Below are 23589 nucleotides of genomic sequence, written 5' to 3' on the forward strand. Positions count from 1 at the left end.
TAATATTGATTTTATTATTTTGTCATAATGATTCTTGTGTGACTTTATTTAAATATTTCAACTTTATTCACGTAATATTATGACGTCATTCTAGTCATATTATGACTCATACAATTACAACTTTATTCTCATAAGATCACAACTTTACTAACATAACTTCATTATTTATTTATTGATAAAATTATGACAATTCTCGTTTTCTTGAAAAATATGATTGTCTCATAATATTACAAATTTACTCTAATAATATTACAACTTTATTCTTATAATATTATGACCATGTTACTCCTTTCAATGCCACAGTTGGTTCAGCGAGGGAATTATTTTCCTAATACTTAATATAATTGAATTGCTCATTGTATATATTGTATTAGTAAGTATACAAAGCTGAGATACAAAGATTTGAATTGGTTGCCCTGTCACCCACAGGTGACACTACTGTCTTTCCTGGTGGACATCGAAGTCACCTTCCTTGACTACATCAAAGGAGGGTAAGTCAGTGACCACTCATTCATTGAACGTGCGTTGAGAGATGGGGATTGTAGTCCTTCAATGAGAAGTGACATGTGACACAAGTGTGCCGTTCATGATAGTAACCCTGTCATTACTTGGTGTCTGCAATTCGCCAAAGATAATTATCCCTCAGTGTGAGTGGATCAGACATTAAAGTGTTAACCTGCATGTGAGAGACATAAGGTGAGAGAGAGAGAGAGAGAGAGAGAGAGAGAGAGAGTACACAGGGGTCAGACTATGAAGTTTGTGTGTGTGTGTCCATCCTGTGGACTCGCATGTGCTTGTGTTTGTATGTTGCTCAGAAGGGTTGACTGTGGGCAACCAGGCATGACGTGAACGCTCACCTACACACTCTGCCTTCATTAGACTCACAGAGGGGGAGACTGTCAAGGGAGAGAAAGGGTATGTGTGTGTGTGCATGTGAAACTTTGAGGAAAAAAATAGAAATTTCCATCCTTGTATATTGCTCTTTTCCTGCTGCCCTTGTAGCTGTGCTGTTTTCCGTAGGTGTTAGGTAAAGTCCGCTGGCTTTGCTAGAGAATGAACACTGTTTTAAAGTTTTTGCTTGATTTTGAAGGGGAAAAAATCTTCATTGAAATCTTGGGGTTTACAAGAGGTAACACTGGATACTCAGTTCCATTGGGTCTGGACATTTTCCCTAAATTTGTCACATACGAACAATGCAGAATGAGTTTAGCTGTATTTATTTTCTACTCTGGCTGATGCAATGCCCAAATACTCCCCTTGTGGATCAATATAGGATTATCTGATTCTATCTTATTTTAGGTAGTGCACATCAAGTAAAAATGCAACTCTGTAAAACAGGAGACGGACTTTGTCTCCTTGGAGCTTTTTGTGTACAGTTTATTCATACATGAGCCTGTAAAAAATGCCTCCTGACTAAAGCCTGAAACATGCTTCTGCGACTGCGTCTGCGTCTTTTCACGCCGCTGTGGCGCAAGACTCGTTTTCATTCATGCTTCCCCAACCGTTGCGCGTCTTACAAAGCAATTCCGCGCCAGAACACTAGGCGGAGTAATGCTTTTTGTCGAAGACGACCTGAGAGACGCCTTCTTTCTTCTTCGTCGATTGTTTATTTACATAGCCACTGCGGCTCCTCGTAGCCTTTTTCTGGCGGACAAATCCGCCAGTCAGTGACAGGTTATACAAGTGATCATACTATCGGATATCTTCTGCCAAGTGCTCTTCTATTTGGTCCATATTCGTTCTTCTAAATCTTCCGTGATTTCTGCCGGTATTATGGGGCATGAAACCGGAAACGCAGCTCCAGAAGGGATGTAGAGCAGACCAATCACAGCCTTGCGGGCCGAATGAGCTTGCGGAGCTTTGCCGTAAATTTTAGAAAAGGGGGTCGACACCCGTCAGCACGTAAGGAGGGATACATAAGCACGTAAGGGACCCGGAAGGGCTCTTGCGCTTACGGGCCCGTGAAAACGCAGAAGCATGTTTCAGGCTTTAGACCACAGATCAACTGCTATTGATCCACAGAGCATAAGGAATGCACTTTGTGTGCGTCAGATTCAGATATTAGATGGAGATGATGTTGATGTTTAAGGGGATGCAAGTGACACTAAAGTGTTTGACCTTTCATGTTTGTAATTAATGCATGTTGTAATCATGTGTCGAGTATTATCAGTCTGGACAAAGGTTGTTAGTTTGATTATTGCAGAAAGATGGATACATGTGTGTCCTCTCACGTTGTGTTCTGAATTATGTGTACTCGCTGTGTCGCTGTTGATCGAGAATTCCCATCACCAAGTCTCAAGTCAATCTGAGAGCACTATAATACTCTCAGGTAAGCATTAATAACCTAAATGGATGTAAATTATCCAGTTTTACTTAGTCCAGTTGCAATACGGTTAGACGAGGTGTGGAAATTTCACGATTCTTAGTTGCATGGCAATGCAGACTTGGTCGATTCTGCATAAATGCAGTGACAGAACATAATCAATTCAGGTTTTCCGATACGTTCCTTGTTTTAGTAATGTCCTGCTGCTGCATTATTAAAACCAGTGCTGCTTCAGGATCAGAAAGACGCTAATTAAAGGTGCAGTTGTCCTATGTGAGAGTCTCTGTCAGAGTCTTTTTCCTCCTCTGACCAGTGCTCACTTTACACTTTAACAATAAACACCATCACTGATCACAAGTTATTAGGACACGGACAGGACTGATGTTTACTTTGTGTTTGTGTGATTCACTCTAGAGTTTATTTGACACATGTAACGTACCGTGACGCAGAAAGTCAGGACATCAGTGATAAAGTGAGCGGAACAATCCGGAGTCATGTTCCGACATCATCGATTAATAATAAAAATCCTTGTGATTATCAGTTCAGTTCAGCGGGAGAGTAGTGTCTTCATTCCCCAATAAATTGCTGATGTGCAGACTATGGCTCCATGTAATGCCATTGTAGCAAGATGGCAGCATTTGTTTCCGGGACATTTTGACTTCATTCCCGGTTAGTGGGAGGAAATGGAGACACATCGTCCATTCATACATATATGGTCTATGGCCGCCTTGCTGTAGCTAGATCATGAACTGACAAAATGAATTCTTAGCAGCAAAACAAAGAAAATATAACAACATAAATTTGAATTAATTAGACTGTATTAGTGCATACATACCATAGAGCACACTTGCCTTCACCCCCTCACCCTCTTGTGCACTTTCTCAGTCAAAACCCCTCATACGTCGCCGTCTTATCAGACACAGGTATTTTGTCATCTCGCCTCATGTCTTTTTATCTATTCACAGCTTCTCCTCCCTGCTGCTCTCTTCTTTCTCTTCTGATTGACAGCTCTTTTCGCAGATCCAACCCAATCAGCTAATTGTTCATTTGGACCTAATTGGGAACATGATCTGCCGGCAGCATTAGCATAAATGACTGATTCAAGAAGGCTTCATCTCAATCCCAGAGCATTGCTGCACTCATTCTTTTCACTGCCTCCGATAAAGCATCTTCACCACCCATGGATTTGAATAAAGAGGTCTCTATTCACGAGCATGGGGCTAAAAAGAACAAAAAAAGTACAACAAATTGTTGGCTATATCTTTCATTTGGAGCTGTGCATTCATGGCGGACCTGTCAGTCACAGTGACAGATATTGTTTCGCCTTGTTTTGGTTTGTGAATTGAGAATTGATACCAGAATAGAAGCGGGAGGGACCTCTGCTGGTATTGAAATCTTTCTGAGAGGCTGTCATTAAAGAGAGAAAGCAGACACTCACAATACAAATCTCTTAAAGGAGCCATTTTGTCTTATGGGTTATTCCTAAAAATAAGACATAATATTTTTCCCAATATCCATGTTTAGACTAACTTGACTCGATGCAGATGTGAGCTGTGTATCTTTCCTCTTTCTCATCCTCCTCTTCTTCTCAAACCAGATGGACACCAGACACATCTGTTTACATATCATCAAGAGAGGTCACGTAGCACAATCTCTGATGCCGTTTTTAGGCCACTGGATGCACTCTTGCGTACGTTGCCTTCTGGCATGGTGATATAAGTGGAAAGGAGACTTGTCAAGAACATTTTCACCTTATTTTTTTGCTTTAATAGAATATTTTCACTTTTAGACGAAAACATACAAAATATAGTTAATGCTACAGGGCCTGTCATTCAAAAAAATGATTAAAGTATGATCTTAAACTCTCCAACATTGTCTTTGTTTTGAAGATAAAGATGAATGACTAGTGGTAACAAAGTTGGGGAAATTACGTGACACTAAATCAAGTAAAATCATAATCACGTAAAAAACATAAAGAATACAGCTGCAAATAACACTTTATGCTGATGCTGATGCAGCTACCTGATAAAAGAATGGATGTTTTTCACTTATAGGGTTTCAATTAGAAAAGAAATTTAATGGACAGTATTGAGAGACTGGTTAACAAGTCAACTTACTGTAGTCTACTACTGTGTCAATATTGTTTGTAGACTACAGAATTATACATTTTGTATTGATTCATTTATTGGACAGTGTTTCATTTTTGCATGTAATTTGCAGCTCAACTTTTACTTCATCCCTGTCTTTATTAGATTTTCACAGTTTATATATTTGATGAAATTAAAGTAAGGCACAATACCCAGTGGTGCTGATAAAGGATGTGTCTTCTAACTTAAACCCTTCACCGCGCAAACAGAGGTTAGAACAGATCATAGAGTCAGTTTTAAGGATTAAAAACTGACTGTATCTGGTACTGATAGAGCACGCTCACTTAAGTCCAATAAAGTGGAATTTATTAGTTCCCTTTGTTTTATAGTAAGTGTGTTTTTTTCGTCTGTTATTTACCCAAGTGAGGACCCAGTGAGAAGTATTTCTGCCTGAAGCAAAAGGTTGAGGTGAACTTTCAGCCAATTAAAAAAACGTGACACGATGAAGCTGGTAGCAGCCCTTCAAGTTTTCATCTATCTTCAGGACACAGAGCGATAAGGTTTTGCTCTTAAGGAAAGTGTAGCTCACATTTCTCCTCCCTCTGCTGAAACTCAGTTATGTGATGTTGTGGTCAAAACCATTGCCTGTGGAAATCCCTTATCAACCCTGCAAGAGCATTTTGCCTCTCAGGTTTCAGTCTGTTCGCTGCTGATCTCCTTTAGCTTTTCAAGTAGTTGTGTATCCACAAGGACAGGTGTGTGTGTGTGTGTGTGTGTGTGTGTGTGTGTGTGTGTGTGTGTGTGTGTGTGTGTGTGTGTGTGTGTGTGTGTGTGTGTGTGTGTATGTGTGTATGTGTGTATGTGTGTATGTGTGTATGTGTGTGTGTGTGTGTGGGGGGGGGGGGGGGGTGGGGGGGGGGGGTGGGGGTGTGTGTGTTGTATTGTTTCCTACAACCGCTGCATAAACAAATATTTGTCTGTACCATGAAACATACCATTTAAACAAACCTTTTTTATTACTTTCGCTTAGGCGGTTATGGTTTCACCCCTATCCATTTGTTGGTTTGTTTGTTTGTAAGCAAGATTAGGCAAAGACTAATGGATTGATTTCCACAAAACTTGGTGAAAGGATGTATTATGGGTCCGAACTCATTAAATTGTGGTTTAGAATCAGAATCAAGGGGCGGATCCAGGAATTTCTTTTCACTTTCTTTACATTGTATGATTGGGCATTTTTCAACATATTCCTTGATTTGTGAGAATACTTAATGGGTCTTGATGAAAAAGTCAGGCACGTTTAGGGGACTAATATTTATCAGTCTTTGCAATTTGTTGCAGATCTGTTTGAAAATCCAGATCTAGTGAATTTAAATAGTGTTTCATAAGGAGACAGTTGGGCATGTCCAATGTCCTAGTGAAATTCTCGTCTGATTAGTGCAGAGGATGTGGTTGACCTTTTTCATGAGTATGCTGTTTTCTGGCCAGGTTATTAATATTCATACAAATAAGAGTCAAAATTATGATGTCAAACGTTAGACGTTGCTCTCTTTGTAAAAGCAAGAAACTCTGACACTGACTGACGCAAAACAATCACGGTCAAACTGCAGGGGTTTGTTATCGCGATCAATAATCATGAGTCAGTAGTTGTTACTCAGTTTCTGAAGAGTATTCAGCCAATATCGTTTGTTCTGGAGCTGCTAGTGCCAATTCCTGTTTTAGTAGCAATTCCTTTTTAAATTGTAGAGAAAAGTTCTGAATCATTTTCCTGATGAATACTGACATTGTCTTTTTTTGTGCTGCCGTGTTTAATCATGAGATGCTCTCCCCCTCCTTTTTAGCTTTCTGCCTTTTGTCATTTTTTATTTTTCATCCTCCAATTCACATTGTTGTTGTGGCTTGTTCAGGCATGTATAATTTAGGCTGCAATGTTGAAGCTTGTTGGTGCCTGTATGAAGAGCTTGACCAGAATTCATTCAGATCTCTCCGCTCCCCTTGTCCATGCAGCTTTTCCCAAGAAAGGCTACTGCACAAGGAATCAAACCAAGCTATTAATCTCTCTATAATTTACCTTTTGTCACTTTTTATACATATAACTTTTAATATTTGTAAAATTACATTGATCTTAAGGCGTTCACAAGGGTCAATAACCACTGATGTGACTGAAGCAAATCAAAGTTGTTTTTGTATTTCCTCCTTTTTCAAACGACATGACAAAGAAATGCTGCAGAATAAAATATAGTAGATTTCACAACATAGACAGTTTACAGAAAATAAGATACCAATCAAGCTCAAGATGACTTGCCCATTGAATTGAAATTTAGCTCAACTATGACACTGACAGAATCTTATTGACTTACGGTCTCACCACCCTTGGTTCATCCACTAATTCACATCAATAAGTGATGAAATCTCCCACAGTGATGGTAACTGTTGGTTGTCAGTCATTTTGAGCTTGGAAAAAATGTACTGAAGGTTTAGACTATGTAGTTGCAATTATAGGTATATAAATGAATCTTGTCATACACACACATACACATACACACACACACACACACCTGACTCCGCTCTCTCTCTCCACTCACGAATACAAACGCATGACAATGGGCACATTTGCAAACAGATTGACAACAAAACAACACCATTGGTCTTCATTAACAACGACGTACATGTGTATTTGCAAAAAAAATGGGGAAGTGAGCTCGGATCACAAGTGGTCACAGGAGACGCATCAGGATGCATTTTAATACCAGGTGTGAACAGACATACTAAGAGCTGTCTTCTTGTGATCGGATCTCTCAGGATGGATGTTAATACCAAGTCTCAACGGGGACGTTATGTCTCCTGAACCTTTTCCTCCCTCTCTCCCTCCCGGTTGTTCAGTCCCCTTACGACAGCGCAGTGCTGGCACTTCACAAGGCACTCTGAAGTGAAAAAGATGATGAGCTACTGGCTGTTTGACAATAACCGAATACAGAGGATGTGTATAAAACAGACAGGGAGGCTTTTTGTGTGTGACTGAGTGTAGGTCAGTGGACAGAGATTGGCGTGAAAAAGCTGTGACAGGCCGACAGAGCGCTTAACCACATCCTGCTCCCGCAGGTTAACAAGATAGGAAATGTTTTGATGGAGAGAGAGGTGCCACTCTCTCATGCTGGGTGCTGTGATGTGTGATGTTTTTCGCTGCTGGGTTACATCTCTCTTTGTGGTCATGCTTTCTCCTATTTCTGTTGCTATTGTTTGTATTGTTGCTCAGAAAATGCTAATTCAAAGTTTATTTTAGGCAATAAGTCAAGTCAAATCCAATCAGGAAGTAAGATCTCATAATTAGTATTTCTAGTGACATGAATAATGGGTTTTTAGGTTTTATGATCATACAGAGCTGCCTAATCCTTAGCTACACCCTAATTTGATATCAAAATACACTCTATGGGAAAAGACATTATACACTATGTGATATGATTTTCACAATCTCTATGATGGTGACTTTTGGGGCTTTAGTAGCCTGACTGTCAGTCAATTGCCTCGTTATTGACTGAAATATTTGATTAAGAAACCTCTTAGTGTGTGAGTGAGTGAGTGAGTGAGTGAGTGAGTGAGTGTGTGTGTGTGTATGTGCATTGCTGATTTAATAATAATCTTTCTGCTTTTGTCTTCCAAGGACCCAGATTAACTTCACCGTGGCCATTGATTTCACAGCTTCCAATGGTAACCCTTCAAATAACACACACAGACACTTTGAATGTGCACGCACACACACACTCTAGATCGGAGACCTACAGAGGGACACACAAACGCACTGAATGCCCAGGGAGCGTTTATACAAATATATGCATATGGGAAAGATCAAGTGTTTCCTAATATCCCTCTCTATCATACCTGGCAGCTAAAGCTGAGTATAGTCACATGCCATGATGTCCGTGATGAAGGACCATGTTATCCATCTACCCTTTAGCTCGGTTGTAGCAGGACAGGCAGCAGCAATAGAGCCAGATCCTATTAAATCAAATGAGAGCTTTCAGGCAGTGGATGTAAAAAAAAATGTGTTTGAGGTGGAGGTGTACTCGATCTTGTCTGGCTCTCATTAAAACCTCAACACCAAATGGAGGCTACTCAGCCTAGTAGTGTTCTGCAATTTATTAAAACACGACTTTAATCGTGAAATGAAGAGGCATGTACAGGGAGATCAAGACCATGAGTCATATTAATTGGACGTTAAGTTCATTAGTAGTCAATTTAGCTCCATCAGTGATGCTGAGATGGAATCCGTGGACATGCGCATGTTGTGGTGTCATACAAAAGCACTAATGGTGATCCACTAGATATCTATCAGTTTAAGCGATGAAGCTGTGGCTTGTTACGAACCATTTATCACAGATGTATGCTGATACAGACAAGCTTTGGCAAACAGTGAAATTCTGAAATAAATTAACATTTTTCTTTTTATCTGTGATTTTTTTTTGTTTCCTTCCCCCTCAAATACTTACTTTTACACAACTCAAAGATTGTCCAACCAAAACAAATCATAAATGTCCATGTAGGGCGTCAAACTGCATGTTTATGATGTTATGTCTTGGCCAGGTCTCTCCTTACCTTACTTGGTTAAATGAAGGACATTTTAATTCAACATGTTTTTTTTGCTGATATATGTTTAATATATAAAAACCGCTGCATTTAATACAATAGCATTATATATACTTAATCTCAGCACCTCAAACTCTGACTGCAGAAATAATAAAAGTTGATGACTTGGATAGAACTTGGATCAAACCAAAGAAGTAAATTCAGCTAGTCAATATCCACGGGCTCTAATTCTGTTGTTTCATCTTGGTTTACCATTGACTGATGTGCTAGACTACCTAGTACATTATTGTGCCCACAGGGAATTTTCTGATGGGGTTTGTGTCTGTTCCCTTTGTCACAAACAGGTAACCCAGCCCAGCCCACCTCACTCCACTACATGAGTCCCTACCAGCTGAACGCCTATGCCATGGCCCTGAAGGCAGTTGGGGAGATCATCCAGGACTACGACAGCGACAAAATGTTTCCTGCACTGGGCTTCGGAGCCAAGTTACCGCCTGACGGACGAGTCTCCCACGAGTTTGCTTTGGTGAGAGAGTAAGACTAGGATGGGAAGCAGGGGTTGGATAAAGGCAGGAAGGATTGGAGACCTAAACCACATAGCATATGCATATAAACATGGAGGAAGTGGCTGCTCCCGAAAAAGTAAAGCCAAAGTATCTTAATTGCCCCCTATTGGCTGGCTGCTGTATAGGAAAGAAACCCTGTCTCCTTAGTTTTAGCGGATGGGTCCAGTTTATATTTATTTTTCTCAAAGATAAGGGCACATTTTTCCAGCAAGTTTAGTTTTATAAAAATGGGGTGAAACATCATGATTGATAGCTAAGCCTGACTGGTTGAGCACTCGTATCAGCGGGACCTCACCACCGCGGGTCCTTTCCCCAATAACTTCCGTAAAGACACCGGCTGGATATTGGGGCAAAGTGGAAACATGTTGTCCATCTTCATATACAGTCTATGAAACCACAACCTGTTGGAGGGTTGACTGATAGTCATTGTGTTGACAATATAATAAAAACACCTGCAGGTCTGGGAGATCCTTTGAGATAATTGTATTTAACAATCATTGTTTGTACGTACCTTCAAGACAAAACACATAAATAATCCCTGAGCTTGTTTGTACAATCTGCACCGGCTCTGTGCCTGGACCTGTTGAATGCATCTAAAATCAATAGCATACTGTAAATCAGTTGTCTCCTCTTGTGTTAAACACAGAATGGGAATCCTCAGAACCCATACTGTACAGGTATCGAAGGTGTGATGGAAGCCTACTATCAGAGTCTGAAGTCTGTTCAGCTCTACGGCCCCACCAACTTCTCCCCTGTCATCAACCACGTGGCCAGGTATCACAAAAACACTGTTGATTAAATGTCTCAATTTCCTGTCAGCACTTGTCTACATTTACTTATCCACTATCTTGTTTTAACATTAAATTTTCCTTTTACAACATGCAAAAAGTTTTAGTCTTGAATATTTGCTGTATAATGAGCTTCAGAAGTGAGAAAGAACACAAAGTACATTTCACTCTGTGACTGACACTCAACATGTGTTCTCAGATTTATCCCTAATAAGCTCAGTGCAGCGGGTGTTGCCAGGTAGCTAACAAGAGCGAGAGGAAGAGGGGGGGAGAAAAGCTCAGGATGCAAACAGAGAAAGTACCCGGCAGCTGATTGCATGTTTGTTTGTGTCTAGGTTTCGGGGGGGAACATAATTCATGCTGCAGGAAAGCCAGGCAGACACAGGATCTAGTCAAAGTTTTCAAAAATAAAAAACAGAGAGAGAAAGAAATTATAAACTATTCATGCAAGTGTGTAATTAAAGAGATGTGCTGAAGTGAAGTCTCTCATTGGGTTACTTCACACATTTAGAATAGAATTTAGTGACATCTTAATTGCATAGCTATAAAAGAAGAGGAAAGTGAAGGAAAATGGTGGAACCAGCGTGAGCACAGAGGCAGCAAATTATCTTTTACACGTCACAGCCTGTACTGTCACCTGAACGCCCCTTTCCTCTTTCCCCATCTGCATGACCTCATGTTTTTGCTTTTCTTCACAAACTTATCACTGATTTGTTAGACTTACAATTACATCAAAATCTTGATAATACATCACTCCCATGTCTTTATGTAAATGGCTGGAGCTGGAGGGCAGTTTTGCTCTGCTCAGTTTAATTTACAAGCAGGGGAAAACAACTAGTTTCACCAAAAATACCTCTCTGACTCACCAAACAACATGATGTATCTTCTTGTCATGTGTGCGTTTCAAATTCAAAATTCATGCATGTAAAAACCACTGCTGTGTAAATCTCTACATCCAACTTCCACCTCATATTAAAAAAATGACCCTTTTCCTCTTCAGTGTGTTGCTTCACTCCGACATGCATCCAAGTTACTATTAACTTTACTATTCCCTCGCTCTCTCTTTTCTTCTTTTCAGTTGTTTCTCCATCTGTGATGTTGTCATCATCCACAGTGGTAGACTCTTAAGTCATCCGTTTTGCACATGAATGCACATGCACATAGATCTAGCCTCCCAGTGCAGAAAGGTGACGTAACAGACACTGAACCAATGAAATAATCTCATTGTGTAAATATCAGTTAGTCGGATCATGACTCACATGAGAGCGAAAGGTCACTGTGAACATCAGAGAATGAAAACCATAGTAAGCCAAGCATCTGTCGAATTGACAGAAAGATAGAAACACTTGACACATTAAGTTTTTTCTTTCTTCGAGTAGGAGCTCAGCGATTTATTCAAATTATATAAATTATATATCAAATTTAAATGATGTTTTAAATGATTTAGTTATGTATTTAGCTTAAATTAAAACCACACAGATAGATGCTTTATTTGATTAAGGAATGAATAATCATTGTAAACAACAGACATGATGGTTGCATAGAATTAACTACAAAGGTGTCTGTTTTTGTACACAGGTATGCAGCTTCAGTTAAAGATGGCTCCCAGTACTTTGTGCTCCTCATCATCACTGATGGCGTCATCTCAGACATGGCACAGACCAAGGAGTCCATTGTTAACGTAAGCACGTATTTTGTTGGTATCAACACCTGAACATCCACCCTAAAGCTTTGTTTATGATCACTGCTCCTGTCCTTAAACATACATTGGCCGTGCAGGTCTAAAGAGATGTATATGACCCCTTAATAATGAAGGAGATTGCGAAGATGTACTGTTGGTTGAGACGAGGCATTCTGAAAACTGAAACAAAGGGAATCAAATCTCCTGGAAGGAACAACGTCACTGCGCCACAAACAAAAACATTAATGGGAAAGCCATCGTGCCCAGATCACATTTGACCATCAAAATAGATCAAAAGTTCATAAAATGTATGATGCATGTCACTGCTTTTAATAATGATACAAGAAAGTATACTGGGGCCCAAGCATCTGATACAAGTTAGAGATATTACACATTTCTTTCAAAAAAGGAAAATAGCTGTGCCTCAAAAAAAGATGAAAACAACACATAATAAAAGAGAAAAAAGCCGCCAATTTAGTTAGAACCTAAAGTCAATGACATTTGTATCTGAAATACAGCTTGTATGGATAACTGTGGGTGTAAGATGGGGACGGTATTTTGTTTTTTTTGATTATTTCAGATTGTTATGTCAGTCACTTGTATAAACATATTGACAACAGCTGCTTATAATTCTGTTTGAATGGTGTGGAAAGTGGGCGAAAACGTTGCAGAATAGGGATCTTTATAAAACTAAATGAAAAAATATACCATTGGAAACACTTCCAAATTATGCCTTAACTAAGCAACAGTATGTTATGTTTCATAGTGTTAAGTCAAGCCATTGCATAAATATAAAACCATGAACAAATATATGGAAATGAGAGGCACTGTGATGCCCAGAGGACTAATTACATTTTAGCATGTGTGTATTTGAATAAAAGATGGAAAACGGCTGTGGTATAAGTTCCTAATTAGGCTGATTCGTCATAACTGTAAGCTTATAAATGTATTTGACAACAAAGAAAAAGCTCATATATTTGGCCTTCATAAGGCCAAATATATGAGCTTTTTCTTTGTTGTAAAAAAATTGTAATTACTTTTTTATATTGTCTTTTTGTACTGGGGAGCCTTTACAAGTGCTATTTAATTTGTTTCTTACTTGTTTTCTTTGCCGTCCTTACTTTTGACAACATTTTATTCGCCCTTCGTCTGTCCTCTCCATCACTGTCAAGTCACTGCGGGCTCCAGGTGGAAGCTGGCGTGCTGTGTAGAATGCAAACTAAAGGAATGGGCAACATCAGCCATTTTTGTGAGAGCACTGATCCATCTCAGGCCTTTAAAGAGCAGGGGAGGCTGGGAGGAGCGGAGAAAAGGAGTCCGCCGATATGAGCGCACAGGGAAAAACAAACAGAGAGCAAAGGGCAGTAGAGACTTAGAGAGGACCCATACGGAAGGGAGCGAAAACTAACTGAGATCTGTTGATAAGATCATCCATTGCTCTACTGCCTGAGGTCAACACATTACTCAAATACACACTACACTGCTGGCCCTCACTTTCTAATACACACACTCCTGACACCTATACACACACAGAACACAAACACATGTCATTTGTAAGCTGTCAGTGAGAGAAGCGCGGGTTGTTGATTCTCTCTCATCTCTAATATTATTCACTGCGATGTTTCGACCCACGCAGCGCTCCAGGAGGTGCTGTAGAGAACACACACAGCAAAGATACACACATATGCTTACACGTACTGTATGTCATATAATGTTGGCAAGGCTTAGATATGAAAAGATCTCTGAGGGGCTCATTTACAACGGATGATGACAAAGTCTAGCCCATATATGACATGTAGCTCATTTGTAGCTCAGCTGTATTAATGGCCCACGTATGTACAAATGTAAAATATTGTTTGAAGACTTTTTAAATGTCTCATATTTATTTCTCCTCCTCTCCTCTCCTGCAGGCAGCATGTCTGCCAATGTCAATCATCATTGTGGGGGTCGGACCTGCGGAATTTGATGGTAGGTTACCAAGAACGTTTGAATTTGTTATTAATAATTGAATTGTTGGTAAAAAATGTAGCTCACATGAAATCAAATTGCTTAGTCACGGGATCTGACCATGAAAATCCATTCAGCCAAACTCTCTTATTGATCTCTAGTGACTGGTTACATTTTGTGGTTAATTGATGTCTTTCTGGTTTATTTCTGTGATCTGTGGGTCTTTTAATCAATAATATCCACATACTTGGTTTGCATTTGTTCCATTCTATCAGCCTAACCTGTTTTTTATCACTTTTATTTTCCTTAGCCATGATTGAGTTGGACGGAGATGAAATCAGAATTTCATCGAGAGGACGATATGCTGAGCGAGACATCGTTCAGGTACACACGTCTTTCTTTCTTTCGCTCAAACTATCAACGACTACTTTTTTTTACAACTCTCTTTTATTAAATATGTTTATTTTGATAAATATCAAAATAGAATATGATAGGGGAGATTCTTGACCATCATTTTTTCGATTTGTCTGATTTCAAACATCACTAGGTCAAACCGAGGCAAAAATTAGTAGCTGGGCCTTTATTAACCCTGTCTTTCCCCCCTTTTCTGTGTATTGTTTAGTTTCTCACTACTGGAATAACACTTGTCCCAGTGTTTGCCTTTGTGGTAACAAAACATATTAGTTTAGTTACATTATGGGATTTAGATGCACAGAACTAAAATTGTAAAGGTCTCAACACTAGATAATTTAACTAATGACAGTTTATATTTTCGTGATGAATATTGTCTCACAAAATTTTAATTAAATCACCATCAACAGTTACCACACAATAAGCCAAGAGTTCAGGAGCCCCTGGGAAATTGCCCGCTTCGCCTGGCTGGTAACACAGACTTGGTAAAAGTCATTTGTTGACAATATTTTGAAAAAGATTCAAAACACATGTGACAAGTGCGTAGCTAAAAAACCTGAGTCCTGTGTAGGCTGCTGAACTCTGTCTTTGCAGAGCCACTTGGTCAACTCGACCCCAGGGAACCAAAGGACTAGACACACACACACACGCACACACACACACACAAATATAATGATTTGCTCCCCTGTTGCTGTGAAGCCTGCCAAATCTCAGATTCTCTGTTTTTCACTTTCTTGTTGAAGTGGATGAGCACACACCCTGAGCTCTGACCCTCAGGCAAATTTGTATCTTAAAAAGTCTAGAGTGAAGCGTGTCATCAGCAGTCACTCGTAAAATGTCACTTCTTGTCTTAGATTGTGCTCAACCATACATTCATCCCTTTTTCTTTTTTTTGCATATTTATATAATTCCCTTGCATCAAGACAGCGAGAAAAACTGAAACCAACAAAAATTCAGTGATCCTTTGCTCAGTTTTGACACGTCAAAGTCAGATTTTCTGCTCTGTGACCTTTATACCGCCACTGTCATATTTTGCTACCTGAACCCACGTGGGCGAGGGAGCCACACTCGTTAGTTGGCTTTTTAACAGCTGAAGAACACAAACATACACTGGCTCTCTATGCTGACCTGGAGATGGTGTAAAGCTGAGATCAGTGGTGGACCATTACACCAGCTCTACCCACAGGCTCTCATTATCAGCAGGCTAATAACCCAGAGTGACACTGGCGAGGTTTACATTTCGCTGCAAGGTTTTTCAGCATAAATTGGCCCCTTGTATGATCCTGTCACTGTAGGTGACAACCGCTCATTAAGTAAATGAAAAGGAGACATCCTCAGATCTGTCTCTGTATAATTCAGCAATGTAAGAGCATATAACCAGTGACGGTCTGTGACATGAAAAACGGTTTGAAATGTGTCAGCATTTATTAAATCACAGCAGGATTAAGGTTGTGAAGGAGGCAGCACAGTCTTTAGATGTAAATAATGTGTTGCGACACTGTGACCTGTTAGCTAAAGAAGTCAAGAACAACATGCATCCATGGGTTCTTCAGCAAAACATTGAAAAACTATATAAATAAAACTAAAGGGAAGGAAGTCAACTTGAGTGCCTGTTTTGTGGTGATGTGACCCTCGAAAATGGTTTGTAGCTCATAATATAATGAAACATTTGACATCCAAGAAGAGAGTATAGTGCATTCACACCTGTATTTTGTGCCAGCAAAGACAGATAAACATACTGTACATATAATGCAGTCAGAAATATTCAATCTTTATTTCAACTTTAGCCAGATGTTCATAGTTTGTCAGTAGTATTATTATTGAGATCTGTGGACAGGTTATAAACAAGCCAGTAGTCTTGCCCATAGACTGTGGTTAATAAATATGGACTTCGACTCCAGGTCTGAGATGTGAAGCCAATGCAGAAGCGTCTGAAATCTGTATTCTGCTGGCTCTGTGCCTATCTCCTGTCTCTGTCCCAAAGCTGAAACTGGTCAATTTCACCCTGAATAGCATCAGCTGATTTGAATCCATGATATCCTCACTAAAACCTGATATCAATAATTGGCACAATTCTTGTGTCTACTTTTGCTGTTCAGTCACCAGTTTTGCTCCTAATGTCCATCCCCTCCTTTGTCCCTGACAATCAGACAGTAGAGTTTCATTTCAGCAAAAATGGAAAACCTGAAGAGTCTTAATTAGCTGTGACTGTCTTCTCTGTAGCAGCGCCAATTTCTGGTCTGGATTGGAGTACTTTTTTTTTTACAAAACTCATCTTGCAGTTCACAAGCACATCTTCCACTTGTACTAGAAACTAAGGGGACTTATTATGTGATATTGTTTGACTTTTTTCTAAGCTTTTTCTATTTTGTGCTCATACATATAATTATTAGTCCTGTGCTCATCTACTTTCTCAACCTTCCTCATTTTCCTTTCACACCATCTCTTCTCCATCTGTTCTTTTTAATGCCATCTTCCGCTCTGTGAATTCATTCGCTTTCTTAATAAAACTAACTGTATCTCCATTTGAGAGTAAACTTCAATCAACTAAAGTAAAAATTAGAAAAGAATTAAGAAAATAATTCAAAGTGCTAGTTGTGATTAGGGTTAAAGGTAATCGTAACCTGACGAAATGTAGTTGGGATGGGTCCCTTTACCTGGACATTTGAACAGAAGCGGCTTACATTAGAATAAACTCAAAGGCTTAAGAGAAATGTCTTGACCCCTTCTCCCCTTCCAAACCCTCCTATCTCTTCTTTTTAAAATCTCTTCTTTTCTTCCCTCTCCTCCCTCATCAGTTCGTCCCGTTCAGGGACTACATCGACCGGACGGGGAACCACATCTTGAGCATGGCCCGGCTCGCCAAAGATGTCTTGGCCGAAATCCCTGACCAGTTCCTCTCCTACATGAGGACCCGTGGGATCAAGCCGTCACCCGCACCACCTCCCTATACGCCGCCGGGCCAACCACTCCAAACTCAGATTTGAAGTGCGATGCAGAGAAGTTTTTTTTTTTTTTGAGCCAGGGGTTTCACTTAACTGACTTAACTGGCTCAAAATACTTCCATTTCCTTGAAGCCGCTCTCCATGCCTTGACGTCGTAGGTCACGTTGATCTTTCATGTGTTCGGGAAGCTGGATATCGGGCCAATAGAGTGATGCTTTTGAGTACAGGAAAAGCCAATGAGAGTCTGTTTACTTCCACCACTGTCAAGCATTCCTGTTATTGTCTGGATTTTTTTTCTTTTTTACTTGACTGGGAAATTTGGTCAGGCTTTGGGAGTTTGTGAAGTTTGGAATCAAGGAGGGAATACATTTTTGTCTGCCTGGATCCACCTTGTGAAGTGAGGAAGAAAAGGAATGAAGGAGCGACCTTTAGAAACACTGTAGAGAGAATGTCTCCAGACAAAACAAAGGAATCACTGATCTTAACTGATCCTGTAAATATCTGGACATCTCTCTCTCTCTCTCTCTCTCTCTCTCTCTCTCTCTCTCTCTCTCTATCTCTCTCTCTCTCAGATAACTCATTGTTTACAGTAAATGCAGACAAGGATTTCTACTGTTGATACTTTTATATTCACATTGTTTCAATACGAAGCTTGTAATTCTCTCTAATACTCTCCAATGTAATTTTCTCTCTCTCTTTCTCTCCCTCTCCCTCTCTCTCTCTCTCTCTCCTGGCGTGTGTCAGGTAGCAGCAGTGCAGGTCCTGGTAGCCCTTCTGTACCGTACCGTACCGTACCGTACTGTACTGTATTCTAGTGTTTGTATTAACCTTTTGCATGGGTGTAGCCTCAGTCAAGTGCATGCATTTAGTGGCCCTGCACTACCTCTTCTTCTCACATCTGTCCGACTATCTGTACGCCTGTAGAGAGGGTGAGTGTCTGTCTCTCAGTTTGTCACTTCGCCCTGTCTGTCTGCACTGCTCTCAGGCCTGTCTGTCTGTCAGTCACCTTGTAACTTATCTTCTTCCTGTCTATCTCTCTCTCTCAATCTTTCTTTCCTTTCTTTTATGCCTTTGTCACTTTTACTTGCTGTATTCCCATGCAACAGCTTAGGAGGTTTCCCAGAGATGTGATGGCCCTGTATGAGGGTATTATATGTAGCATATATTGATTGTTGAAGGGGAACACAGCAACTCTTTTTCCGTCTCTGTCTCTGTCGTTCAAACTGCCTTGGCAATAGGATGCCCACATGCCCCAGGGGTTTTGTCTCATCACGTCGTCTTAACACCCACGTCCCTGGCCCTTTTTTAAAACGACAGCAGCTGCTCTCAAATGGGAAACTGTTTGAGCAAAAAGAGCCCAGTGGTCAAAAATGCAAAGAAAAACACAGTTTCCCTATGTTTGCTTTTTTGTGCCATTTTTTTGGGATGTGTATTTTTAAATTGCACCTTTGATATAGCTTTTTTATATGTTTTTTTTTATGACGTGTACTTATACGTGCCAATCATATGTAAAAGGATGATTTGTGTAATGTCACACAATGTCCCACAACTTTATAATTTAAGGAGTGATCGTTTTTCTGTATGGTGTTAAATGAAGAATGAGATTATAACATAAGTGTGCTGAAGTGATGAGTGATCGTGAATCTGTGTATGAATAAATGGAGTATTTATATTAAGACAACAAGAGATGGAATGTTAAAGTCTTAACAAAAAGTAGTAATGAAGGAACATTTTATCATTAATATGTGAATTACTGTGCAGCAAGTGATGGTATCATTGCAAAACAGGATTTTACTACATTTTACTACATACACTCACTTCATGTTATCAAAACTTATTCGATAAGCATTTTGAAAAGCGAACTAAATTCTTTGCAGGTGATATTTTACACCTTAAATTTCAAAGACAAGTAACAGCTCATCGAACACTGTTGATTAATGAATTTGTTACACATACACTGTGTAATACATAAACCACACATTTTAGTGATATTAAATCAAAATTTCTAATTATACATTATGATATTATAATATATAAAATAAAATGTAATGCTATATTTTATTTTGTATGAATTACTGAAAACGCTTTTGACAACTACTTCATCCAAAAACTAACCCCGACGTCTTATAAAAGACGAGCTGCACCAACGTCTTAACAGGTCTAATTTTTACCATATTCATTATCCACAGACAAGATTTCCCAGATCTTTGGTTGGTAAACAATAATCTGCGTAGTCGGATTATCCATCTTCCTTTGTTAACTTCTTACTGATTTTGTAGCTCCTGCCATTGGTCAGCAAACTGATAAAGTAATGTCAGACGTAGCAATATCTAGGTAAATTTAATGATCACATCAGACTATCAAAGCTTTTTCTCTTCATGACATGATAATTGGCTGCACAGATTCAATCCCAGGACTCACAAACAGCCTAGATTTAATATCTTGCCGAGGTATTTGAACAGCATACTACCTCCTATTTCTAGCTACATGTTCTTCAGTGAACACTAACTTAATACTTCCGCTTTTATTACATTCTCAGTTCACCAAATCCCTGCACAAGGCTTGTTGACAAGGACAGAACACAGTATGAGAGCAGAAAAAATACATAAATTCTTGAATTTCATTCACAACTGAATACTTAATTATAAAATTATTATGCAATACTTAAGATTTAAATTTTGATCCCACTGATGTGGAACAGAAATTACAAATTTTCCTACTTTTAAAAGTATGTACATTTATATGGTTTGGATTACCCTCTTATCTCTTTTAGGTAATTTAAGCTTTGTATGTTTTTATTATTTCTCTTGTTCACAAATGAGAAATATTCGTTAATGCGTTTATTCCAGTGACTTAAATTATATTGGTGCAAGTTGATTCGAATCAAGCTGCTGAAATTGGACTGGAGAAATTCAAACAGAAAAATTTCAAAGGAAAATTTTACACCAAGGCTTACCAATGGCAATCAGTCAATCATATCCATTCATATGATCAGAGGGACTAAAACAAATTTCCTGAAAATTGCGAAAATAAGACAATTGCACACCTCTAAAAAAGGTTCATGTAAATATGGGTTCAAAATGAAAACATATCGAAGCTGTCAGATTTGAGATATGGTATATTTTGAAATAAAATTCAGTATCAACATTTATTCAGTTGCGTATCAAAATAAGAATGTATTGGCCTTATTTGCAGCAGATATACACACAGACACAAATTGCTACTCTATTAATAAGTGTATGTTTGTGGTGGTCTGCTTAGTGTCAACAATAATACGTAATTAACTTTTTTTTTTATGTTTTATACACATTTGTTTGTGCAACAGTTCAATAAGCTTACTAAGCCCATGAAGAAGAGAGTGTGTATATGTGTGTGTCTGTTCTTTTAGATGCAAGTATGATTTGGACGCATATGCTTCTGAATGTGTGTGCGATTGTTTGTGTTTGTGTATGTGCTTTATAAGAGAGTTTTAATATACCATGTGAGGTTACACATCGGATTTTTGTTTACTAAAGCTATCCAAATAACATATTGTATGCTCGTCATATCTTCTTAACAACGTGCACTATGTTTGCATGGGCAGTTTTACAAAGGATGCACCAGTTCCTTTTGTTAAAAACTGAGTGTTTTGAAATGTAAAACTATGTATGAAAATGACCTGTACAAAATTGCCTTAAATCTTTCACCAATTTTTCTCTGAATTGTGCGATGCCTTCTTCAGAAAAATGACTTGTTTAAAGGAGTTGATCGTTTATCTATTTTGTGTCAGTGTTTCTATTGCTTTTTAGTGTATTTCCTTTGCACAAGTATGAGAAAAAACTATTTGTCTTGTACTTTTTTGAAATGGTGATTAATCAGAGAAAGCATGGCTGAAGTACTGATTGTCTGATAATATATATATATATAATAGATGACTATTTCTGTATCAAACTATGGATTTTTAAAATATTATTCATATTAAACACAACAATTTCTGGACATTTTGCAGCACTGTATTTTTTCTTTCATTTTATCTTCTTTTATTTTACCGTTTGTCTTTTCTCTCCTTTTCTCTCTCCATTCTCACCTTATTTGGACTGATGGATCTGATTGGCTCCCTCAGACAAGATAATTGTAAAAAATACACAGATACAGAAGCACTGGTCTTGAGTCAGGCACTAAATGCTTATGCACAACATGACCTACACTATATTTGGTTATGACATAGGTCACTGGCAAGTCTTTCTCTCAATCTAAATCTGCCATCTGCCTGCTGAGGTGGCAACTGTTTGCCGAAATATGAAAGAGGAAAATATTGTATTCTCAGTTTTTATGTCTGAAATTAATTGTCACCTGTTTAAAGAGGCAATCAGTAAAACTGTCAGAGCCCCGTCTCACAGAAATACAGCAGCTTTGTGGAATCTGCTTTTTCATTCATCAACACCACAATTACTCAGCGAGTTGTTTGGCAGATCTCTTGATCAGTAAAACACCATCATGTGTGTCCATGTGAGCTGCTGTTTACATGGTAACTTCCTTCGTCTCCGCCTGCCTCATACATGATTAGGCCTTTAATTAGTGGTATTCTTCCCACTCACTCTCTGCATGTGTTTCTGGCTCGATAACAAATATGTGAGGATGTGTCGTTCGCTGTGCATTGACGAGCTGTCACCATCAGATATTTCACTTTGTTACACGGCACCTTCTACTGCGGCACGTGGAGCTTCAACAATATACGATTTGTTTCCAAATGTCAGTTATCTGAGCAACAATATGGAGGATGTCAACAAAGAAATGAAACAATACAGTGTTTGTGTGAAAGACTTACCTTCACTGTATGGCACCAATACTGCTATGCTGTCTGTCTAAAGGTATTTTGGGAAATGTACAAAGTCAGGAGTTTAGCTACGATTGAACTGACTCTTACAATCTTTGTATTTATTGCAAGAGTTTAACCGAATTATTTATTTCCCTCGATATAGCATAACAACATATTGAAACCCCGAAATGCACAAAAACATCAACAAAGCTTTTTAAAAGTTGAAAGTTTACAATTGTGAAAAAATAATTGTAAAAGTTTACGAACTGTTGTTGCATTCCCAGAGTGAGTGGCGTTTCAATGTGATGCAGATTTAACATATAAAAATCACTTTGCATAGTCATGGTGTGAGGTTAATCTTTTTTTCCACTTGTTGGAAGTGCAACCCTCACAGTCTCCCTGCTTCTTATAATGTATCAGCAAGTTTCAAGACATCAACCAAACATCTCAGAGTACAAGGGTCTTTAAAACGTTGTCATCATATCCAACTTCAGCTCTGCCGCCAGGCAACAGCAGTACGGACATAACTGACGCCCATCACGAAAAGCCTCTGTAGACCAGATCGTCTCCTTTCAGTTTGGCCTTCGCGATCTACACAGCCCACAAAGGAGGCGATCTACATTGGCCGAGAAGATCGCATCCGTTTAAGATGCAGCCCCTGAATTGAGACACGGCTTTTGTAAGTGTTGTAATAGGCGGATGGAATCAAGTGTGCATGCAGTGTCACCCTGTCCGATCAATCACCATCAACATCCTCTTGTATATTAGATAAGATGTCAGGTGTTGGTCCAAACATTTCTTCTTTTTTTAATACCTGCATTAACTTAGATAGCGGACAAAATTGGCTGATGAATTTGCCTCATTATGTGTCAAATTCCCTCGGCTGGCTTCACACTTGGTCTCGCTCAAAATCAAGCCTGTAATTGTGGCTCGGCTGCCAGACAGGTGCTGAGGTTAGAGCTCAGAGGAAGTTTGTACATCTGTGTATGAAATCTGACAGCGGTGAAGGAAGGATCCTATTTTCACTGCTTTTTTTAAATGTATTTATCTAAGGAATGACAGGGATCAGCAGAGAGGGTAATATTGTGTAATATAACTTTCTCCAATTTTCTCCATCTTGATGTAAAAGGTCCTCATTCAATCTTCAGATATTTGTGAAAAACATCTTCTTCTGGAGTCTGCTGGGAGAAAAGCTTCATTAACATTTATGATGGTTCCTGAACTTTCATAAAGCGAACTAGCAGCAGTGTTTTAAGAGACTTTGGGGAACAGCCCAAACATCAAGGATACATTTTTTTTGAACGGTTCAACAAAAGCTCCTGGCAAAAGATTTATTTGCATTTCGAGCAAAAGGCTCTTCCTCAGACTCAGGGGGGCGACATTGAACCAATCCTAACTTGTAGTCTTCAACCAAACCTCCTAGATTAGGTGACATGTGGCCTTCTCACAAAGTTGTCGTTGC

At 39.1% G+C, this 23589-nt stretch overlaps 1 protein-coding gene across 1 annotated transcript in view; it reads left to right on the forward strand.

Annotated features, from left to right (window-relative positions):
- LOC133948944 (copine-8) overlaps positions 1-21307 on the forward strand; it is a 73215-nt gene extending 51908 nt beyond the window's left edge. Inside the window, exons 13-20 of the mRNA XM_062383040.1 lie at positions 430-491; positions 8069-8115; positions 9336-9517; positions 10204-10331; positions 11924-12026; positions 13937-13994; positions 14284-14357; positions 17183-21307. Coding sequence (XP_062239024.1) covers positions 430-491; positions 8069-8115; positions 9336-9517; positions 10204-10331; positions 11924-12026; positions 13937-13994; positions 14284-14357; positions 17183-17371 — 843 coding nt within the window. The 3' untranslated portion in view covers positions 17372-21307. The remainder of the gene's footprint in view (positions 1-429; positions 492-8068; positions 8116-9335; positions 9518-10203; positions 10332-11923; positions 12027-13936; positions 13995-14283; positions 14358-17182) is intronic.
- The last annotated feature ends 2282 nt before the right edge of the window (positions 21308-23589 follow it).

This window comes from Platichthys flesus, chromosome 23, assembly GCF_949316205.1.
Source record: "Platichthys flesus chromosome 23, fPlaFle2.1, whole genome shotgun sequence".
In the NCBI taxonomy this organism is placed as follows: Eukaryota; Metazoa; Chordata; class Actinopteri; order Pleuronectiformes; family Pleuronectidae; genus Platichthys; species Platichthys flesus.